A 9,333-nucleotide genomic window follows, 5' to 3' on the forward strand; every position below is an offset into this window, starting at 1 on the left:
CAACAATTGAGTGTTGAACCCTGCTGAGCCAGCACCTCCCAAGATAAAAGTCTCCTCTTCTCAGCTGACTTCAAGCAAACCGGAATATTCTGCACAATTTCAAACCCTCCCTCTCTGCCATCCAACTCCTAGACCTCTCAATGTCTAGCTTTCTAGAATAAACAACATATAAGGTTGAATCAGACAGTTCTTTCCAGAGACAGGGTCTCCATTACGCTATAGATCATTTCAATGGAATCCTGCCCAAGGATTAGAAGAGGAACACTATGAACCCAAGTCTCAAATGCTTGGTTTTATGACAATTTAAGTTTGCTGGGCTTGGGTTAACATAGTTAATGTTATTCCCAATCTTAGAGCTGGTTTTGTATAAAGGATGGAGAAGAAAATAACTAATACATAAAAGACTTTTTTTTAAAACTCTGCTGTAAAATAGAGGAAAACTTAGGGGAAAAATGTCTTTTCGTTTCATTTTAAGAGCAGAAGGAACAAAACTTATTTAGCTTTGAAGAAGAAATGAAGAATAATAAAAAGCAAACTTTCTGAGGTGAGTTTTATAAAAGTCCATGTATCTACTTTGGAAAACTGTTTGGCAGTATCTACCAAAGATGATCATTTGCTGTGACCCAGTGTCTCAGCAAATTCATTCCTAGATATATGCTCCAAAAAAAAAAAATACATGCATATGTTCACCAAAAGACATGTTTTAGAATATTCATCAAAGCTTTATTTATAATTGTTTCAAACTGGAATCTACCCAAATGCCCACCAAGACTTGAATAAATACATTGTGGAATATTCACACAGTGGAATTCTATACACCAATGAGAATAAATGATCTACAATTATAGTACATACAACAATATGAATCTCACAAACATAATTTCAAGTGAAAGAAGCTAGACACATGACCAATAATTCCATTTATGTAAAGTTCAAAAATAAGCAAAAAATATGCTGTAAGAAATCAAAATAATGGTTATCCTGGGCAAGAAGGTGAGTAGGTAATGACTGATGGGGTGTTAGGGAGGACTTCAGGGGTACTCATAACTGTATTTTTTTAATCTGAGTGCTAGTTCCATGAGCCTATTGAATTTATGAAAATTCATCAAACTGTACATTTGTATGTACTTTTTATACATTTGTTTTTGCTTCAATAATTTTTTTACTCTGTAAGATTTAGAACCCTAAGCCACACTCTTTTTTCTGTACTCTTTAAAGAATATGTACTTGAAAAAAGTCCTTGAAAAGAGAAATATGTACACATTTTACAGTTAATTGTACTACTTGGAAGAATCTCAATTTAACTTTTCTATGAATGCTTTAGGAAGCTAAATAAGTCCAGTTTTGGGTTCAGTAGACTACTTATTCAAATTTTCTGGGCTAAACATACTGTTTGGTGTTTTCATGATTATTACCTTCCAGTTGGGCTTTAGATATGTTTATTATGTTATAGATCATGGTTTAGAATGACATTTACCAAGACACAAGAGAGTGATGACAGTGAGAAGTCATTACTTTTATGAAATCTGCAATTAGGCTCAATTTTTAACTTCTTGTTCTTATATGACTTTCATCTAATAATTTTCCAGGAAATTATTTTGTGTCAACTTCAGATAACTGCAACTTTGGCTTGTTCACCAATTTAGAGGATGTTCTATTCTTTGTGCTATGAGGAATTAGATCTAAATTACGGGCTTTATATCTGACATCCAAAAATGAGTGTGTCAATGCTTCAAATTCAAGATTATTTTTTACTTTCAGTAATAATTTTCTGGTGTTTCAAGCACAGCTATTGTACTCACTTTGTTTCCTTTAACACCTGAATTATAAACTTTATACAAACTAATTATAGCTTGGTTCTATGCATATAAATTAACTTCGTTTATAAGCAACACTTACTGAGCTTACTCTAAGCAAATATGTAGTCCAAAACTTTTAAGTTCTTGGATCAATAGCTTTAAATCTATTACTGTTATAAATTCTCAGATACTTTAAAACACCTAACAGCACATTCAAATGTCTTAGATATAATAAAAGAAGATGTGAATTAAAAAAAAAAAAAAACTCCAACAAGGAAATTTGTAATAAATCAACTTAATCCAATCTCCTACTGCATAGTCAGCAAGCTAAAAAATTATATGATTTCCTTATATCTTCAATTTTATTCATGCACAAATTCTCTTCTCTTCATTTATCTTACAGCTTTCCCAGACCACACAATATTCTTGGGATGCTGAGAAACCTGGAGAGCTAAACTCACAACAGACCATTGTCAGTATATATACCTATTCTCACTGTGCATACCTGTAATTAATAGCATTTATTTAGTACTTCCTATGTGTCTAGCATTACTACCCTTTGAAAGGGGTAGTTATTAATCCTTATAATATCCCAATAGTTTCTTTCACTAATCACATTTGATAGTTGAGGAAGCTAAGGCACAAATATTTTAAGTAACTTACTTACAGTCTCAACACTTGTAAGTCACAAAGGTTTGCATAATAATTCCACCCCAGGCACTGTGACTCCACAACTATTACACTGAGCTGCCTCAAACTAATAGGAACTCAGGTACAAAGACAAATTCCGCCTACACAGTACTACCTATGAATCTGGCTCTTGCTGTGCTGTTCACTAATACTCCACTTCTGCCTTCTAGACTCTAATGAAAATTCTAGCCCTGCCCTTATTCTGTGGAACAGCCCATACCACTGGTACTCAAATGGAGCACTCTTACTTCCTTTCATGCTATGAAAGAGCAAGAGCTTTAGACATTTTGTCATCGTCACAGGGGGACCTCGGGTCAGGATTTAGAGAATTCTGAATTTTGATGCATTTTTTGTAGGATATTTTATTGCTGGCAAACTGGTTAATAAGTTGGGCTTGTAGCGCCATCCTAAAAATTCACTAGATAATTAAAGAATTGATGGAACACAGACTCCCGAGATAGCATAAAAAACAAATCTCGAGATTTCTGGGAGTTTGAAGTTCACAAAAAAGTCAAAATTTATCAAATTGTAAATTAAGATGTTTTCTGAGTCACATGCAAATACAAAATACCATTTCAAAAATTTTCAAATCATTAGAAAAACTAGACACTATGTATTCTCTAAAATTTATTTACAGCTAATAAGTTAAAAAGCAAAGTACAAGCAGATTATAAATCTCAACCATAAGCACATCAAACTGTCCAGGGAAACACTTTGATTCCATTACAAACAATTGTTTTCTAATGCGCTTAAGACATAATAGTCTATCAAAAAATATTTTAAACACACCAATAAAGTAAATATTAGGCATATACGTCCATTAAAAACCACTAAAGAGTCCTGCGGCAATCCTTAAAATGATGAAAAACTTTTGAGTTCAAAATTGCTCAGATATTTTGTATTCAAATATTTTTAAAATTTACTTGAGTTTTCTAAAAAATAGTACTATCATTTGCACACAGCAGATCAATAGGTGTGAGTCACCAGCTTAAGTTACACTTGTCAATATTCAAACTTGAATAAAATAAATACACATCACAACAGCGACACTTTGCACTATCAACAATGAAGCTTGCCCTCAACAATTATGACGTTACTGGTTTTGGTAACATAAAAATAAATTGCTGGTTGACAGGAAGGATAAAAATGACATCAGGAATCTCAAAAAGTTATGTGAGGTGCCAGTCACCACATTTAGGCACTCAGGAATTAAAAATCAAATAAAAGCATAGCAAGGTGATGAATTTCCTCCTGGCTTCCCCCTCTACTTGTGCCATATGAGATAAAAGAGAAGGCAAGAGAATGAACGAAGACGATGAGATTTCTTTCAAAAACTATACACAAGCTAAGCTACAGACTTCACTTAAGAGGACAAGTAAGTGGATGCCTCATGATAAAGGCCACTATGCCAAGTTTCTTTTCACATTCTGCGACAAAGTACCCATGAAATACTTTCACTTTCCTATTAGTATACCAGTCAACTGTATTAGATGTTGCTTCACATTTTAAAAGTTGTAACATAGGTTTTTACCAAAGGAAAGGGCAAAAATAACGATTTTTTACATCTTATTTCACAGACTAGAAATGGCATAATTTTTTAATAGCCCAGATGAATACCATTATTGAATTCAAGATGGACAATCAGATACGAAATGGAATCAGATAGCCCATGTAATCCAAAGAAGCATTTATGTGAGTTCAAGTATGCTAAAGTAACAAGGCATAGGAGAGAAAAATGTCAAGAATCTCAGTTAAAATCAATGAATGGTGTCAATGGTTACGTTTCAGTTGCGTGCTGAGCAGTTATCCTCCCAGTTAAGCCAAATTTCAAAATCCTCTGGAAAACTATCTAGATAAGCTATATGTCGAAATTGCATTCTAATATGGCCATTGAGTTTATTTTTCATTATTATAAAACTATATACAATAGTGAAGTTGTACAAATACATTTTTTCCAGCTGCTAGTTAGCTATAAAAGTTAACAATATATTTTTGGGAAGAAAACCCTATGCATCTGAAATACAATTGGCAATGGAAGCTAATAACCAAAAGATATGTCTAAGCTTCCTATCACCAATATAATTTAACACTTTCCATCTTCTAAAGAATTATTTTTATTTACTCATGTGACAGTGTTTGTACAATGCATTATCATTGAGTAGTGAATAAAAGACTGAGGCTTACTAGAAAACTGGCATCAAGTTATATATATGTGTGTATATATATAATTTTTTTTCTTTTAACAAAACAAGAACACTGAAATTAAAGTCACAACACTCCTATATGGACTACTAAACTTGAAATACTCATTTCAGAAAGCTATGCCATTTGAATTCTAGGAACACAAGAGTCAAAATTGCAACTCTCATTATTCTCCTAAAAAGCTGCCAAGCAGAGATAAGCTTTAGTATTAAAGATTTCACATGTCAAGTTCCAGCCCAGTATGGATCGTTTCATGGCAGAATACTTAAATTTGAAATAATAGTGGTACAAAAACACTACTTGACCCTTTACGTATTGCAGTAAAAGCTGGCTGCGGCACTGCTGGCTAAAAACTATTAAGTTTTCCTGCCACAAATGACCAAAGGCACTTGGATAATCAAGAATTCCACACTGGGCCATATGGTATAAACACTATAAAAGCGTAAAGAAGGGTCAGTATTCTGTGTGGCTCGCCTGTTTGATTCCTGTGGTCTTCAGCTGTCAAAGACCTAGAACTGCAAACATATAATGAGTGGCAAAAAGGTTAAAAAAATGTTGGGACAAAAATGTCAACTAAAAGGCAACTAATTTTCATTATGTTTGTAAAACTGATGAATATTAGTCTAGACATTTCTTGTTATCCAACAACAGAAACAAAAAGGAAATAGATTTATTTCGCCCAAAGTAACCTCAACCAGTTATTTGATACCAAGAAATGCCTCCACCCCTCTTGACCATTAATAGTTCTAAGAATTCTAACGGGTATTCTGTTTATCATTTTAGTCATGTTTACACACATCCATCTCTCCTATGCGTTAAAGTATTTTAACGTTAAAATACATTACAAAGATAATGTATTTTAAAATACTTTAACGCATAATATTCCTGGATTTGTATGTTAGACCAGGACAGGGGGCCAAATCATCTCCAGTCGGATTCCAGTGACTCCTGTAACCAAAACCAGTTCTTCACAATTTATTCATTTTTTTAATCACACACCATATGGTTTCAACTCATTTTTTTTATTCAATTCAAAAGAATTTAACAAGTTAACTTTTCCTAAACAAAAGTTTTCATGTGTATTCTACCATTTTTAGGAGCTCAGTAAATATAAACATTGCTTCAATACAAAACCTTTAGAAACACCTTGAAAATGTTTAAACAGTTGTATTTTGTAATCACTGAGCCCATACAAATCCTTGCACTACTAACAATCACAAGCTTGAACCTCTTAAAAAATATCCTCGATCAAAGTTTTGGAATCCAGTAAAAATTAGGAAACGAGTGGGCTTCAGAATACCCTGAGCACAAACTAGTGCAACACCACATGTTCGAACTTTTGTCCAGAAAGAGGGGTGGCAGTGAAATGGAAAAAGGGGGAGATAAAGAGCAAGTAAATTCTGGCTTTATTACACAAGCACGAAACCAAATTCCTTTGGAAAAATAATGTCTTCGGAGGACTTCCAGACCAGTGAGGTAGAGTCCAACTGGGAGAAAACGGATCTGCCCCTAAGGTCCTGGAGACGTCTCAATGTGGGGTCAGGAAGAAAGGGACCTCCCCTGCGGGTCCAGCTGTCCCCTCCCTCCGCAGCCCGGGTGCGGGAGGCAGCAGAGGGCACACCTGCCCCGGCGTCCAAGACGACGGCGCCGCGGCCCGGGACAGGGACAACCATCCGGCAACTTCTTCGCGCGTAAAGTGCACTGGGGGCCGGGGTCCTGGCCGGATCTGTAAACACTCGACTGACACTTGTTCATTCCTCCGGGCGGAAGGTCTGTCCCAGGGTCTGGGCCGGCAGGAGGCGCCCTGGAGGCCGCGCCTCATGCCCGGGGCACCGGGAAGCGGCGGAGCCTCACCATGGGTTCCAGGTTCACTCGCAGGACCTGGCGCGCCCTGCGCCGCGCTGCCGCCAGGCTGCGCTCGCCCCACACGTCGCTGCCGACGCGGATGGTGGGGAAGGTGGTCAGCGTCGGGGTGGCCGCTCTCCAGATCTCCTCCAGGGTGCGGCCCCCGAAGCAGGGCCCGGGGGCCACGGGCTTGGCCGGGCAGCTCTCCTCGGGGGGCGGCGGCGGCGGGGGTGGCGGCCGGGGCTTCCTCCTGCGGGCAGCGGCCGCCCGGGCTCCGCGGCGCCTCCTCCTGGCCGCGGCGCGCGGAACCGGCCGGCGCGCCTGGCCGCGGGCTGTTGGGGCCCCCGGGGGGTCGGGCACCAGGGCCCGGCAGGAGGAGTAGCCGTAGACGTCCTTGCTGCGCAGGATGTGCGGGGAGAACTGGTGCTTGAGGCTGCAGAGGAAGCTCCAGAGCTCCGCGTCCGAGCTCATGAACTCCGTGCTGCGGGGCATGAAGAGCTTGAAGGCGTCGCCCAGCGCCTTGGTGCTGTCAGCCAGCGACAGTTGCGACCGCGAGTACACCACCTTCTCCTCCCGCGCCTCCAACCCAGCCCCGTCTTCTGCCCTAAAGTCGCCGCCCCGGGCGGCCGCGGGCCGGCGCCGCCGCCTCTTCATGCTGCGCCGCATCGAAGGCCGCTCGGGGCCGCTCGCGCTCGCCGGGTCCCACTACTGCCGCCGCCGTCCCAGTCCGCGTCGGCTCCGCCGCGGCGGCCGCTGCTGGCGTCTCTCGCTACTTTTCTCGCCTCCGCCGCCGCCCCTCCCCCTCCGAGGGCGGAGGACCCGGGCGAATATCCTGCCGCCCGGTACAAGATGGCGGCCGGCGCCCACCCCTGGGCTTTGTCATTGGACGGCGCCTCGCCCCCCTGGTTTCTCTTTCTTCTCCTCTCTTGCCTCTTCTCGCCGGCTGCCTTTCTTTAAATGTGCCCGCCTCAGGCCCCTCCCACCGCAGCCCCGACTCCACCCATTGGGTGCTCTCAGAAGAGGGGCGGGGACTTATGGGGGAGAGGCCAGTTCCTGGAAGATGGTGCTGGGGTGGGTGATGGCCTTTGAACGTAAGTCAACGGTTGGGTGGATCTAGAAGGGCTGCCACGTCTAGAGTAAGAGGGTGGATGTTGGCTCCACCATGGGAAGAGTGACTCTTAGAGTGAGGGGGTGTGCAGTTGTGGTTTGAGCTGGGAGCTCTACCAGTGTGAATAACAAAGGGAGATTTCCCCGAAGGATGTTCCTGGTATCACAGCTAGGGAATTTGGGTTTAAGTCTAGGGGAAATGGGCCTTTCGCAATTCCCATCCACCCTCTCAAAGGCCTCTGCTGGCATCTTCGTTCAAAACTCTTCCCTGTCTTGACCCCAGTCCATCTCAAGAAGCCAGTAGTAATCCAGAATCATTCAGGTAATGTGCGTGGCTGGCAGCTGAGAGATTTTAGTCTCCCTCTGGACACTGGAGCCATCTTCATATTTAAGAGAGACCCTGCTTATCCAGAAAGCAAAGCATCTCATACCCTATAAAACTAAATACTCTTTGCTATAGTTGATCAAAGATCTATTATGATAAAGTCATTCTGTGAAAAGAAAATATTGTTTTAAATACACAGTTCCTTATGGATGCCAATTTGTTTTTCATTTAGTTTTAAAATGTCAGAGCCATCCCTATCATTTAGAAAGGATGCATCATCGCAGACAACAGATAAGGTTTCGTTGAAAAACACAAATTGTTAAAAACACATTACCTTTTGTATTGGGAGGAGAGTAGTGGACATGCTTTAGTCATCTTTTCTGTCCTCTATACCTAACCCAATTCCTGTCAGGTAGTGGGCACTCAATGTGTTTGCTGAATGAATCAATGAAATACCACTGATTATCCCAAATAGAGTCAGAAATGTTGAAACTGCTTAGAACAGGACAATTAGATATTTTATATTGCAATTTTCACAGAACTCCTTTAAATTTCTTTAAAAAAAAATCTCCTGACACTTAGAACTTTGAGGTGGGCATGTGGATTTTACCCAGGAAACATCTTATTTTGCAGCAGTGAACAAATAAAAGTATAGGAGTTTTGTGATTTACATATAGTTGCTAATGGTTTCCTCAAATATTTGACCTGAAAGAGACCTAGTTCATTCTCCTTATTTAACAGGTGAGGAAATCTATACCCATAGAGGTTCAGTAATACAGCTTGCTGATAGCAGAACTGGGATTCTCAATCTCTCGATTTCTAATCTAGTGATCTTTGTATTTCACTGAAGGTTTTTCAAACTGTGCTGTCCAGACTCTAAGGAATTCAGTAGAACATGCTTTATGCATGAATAGAATGACCAAGGACAGAGCTGTACCCCTATTCCTACTTCTATCCCACCCAGAATTGAGCAGTTTTTCTCTGTCTTATAATAGATTTATGAACAATATTTTGTTTGTTCAGTTTCAATAAAACCTAAAATAAATAATTTGAAAGCTCTACACCAGAGATTTTGAATTCTTGAAAGCTCTCACCACACAATGAGTTTATGGCAAAAATAAAACTCCACACAATGGGCTTATGCCAAAAATAAAACATCTAACCAGGAACCAGCTCTCTAGCAAAATCATGGTAACTTTCCGAATAGAAAATCATTTTCCTAGAAAAGCACACTCTGATCTCAGAACAAGATTACAGAGCCAAATACCAGCTTCCTAAATCCTTATAAAGGAATGATATAGCAACAACTCTTTACATCACGATTTGCTCTTTCCGTAACTCTGAGAACATATAGTAAAGTGAAAC

General features: G+C 40.2%; 1 protein-coding gene across 1 annotated transcript; it reads right to left on the reverse strand.

Annotated features, from left to right (window-relative positions):
• Nucleotides 1-3,101: 3,101 nt before the first annotated feature.
• CCDC71L (coiled-coil domain containing 71 like) lies at nt 3,102-7,458 on the reverse strand. Its single transcript, XM_012512098.2, has one exon. The coding sequence runs from the start codon at nt 7,200-7,202 to the stop codon at nt 6,510-6,512; it is 693 nt and encodes a 230-aa protein (XP_012367552.2). The 5' UTR covers nt 7,203-7,458; the 3' UTR covers nt 3,102-6,509.
• Between the last annotated feature and the right edge of the window lie 1,875 nt (nt 7,459-9,333).

Source organism: Nomascus leucogenys, chromosome 13 (assembly GCF_006542625.1).
Source record: "Nomascus leucogenys isolate Asia chromosome 13, Asia_NLE_v1, whole genome shotgun sequence".
Taxonomy (NCBI): Eukaryota; Metazoa; Chordata; class Mammalia; order Primates; family Hylobatidae; genus Nomascus; species Nomascus leucogenys.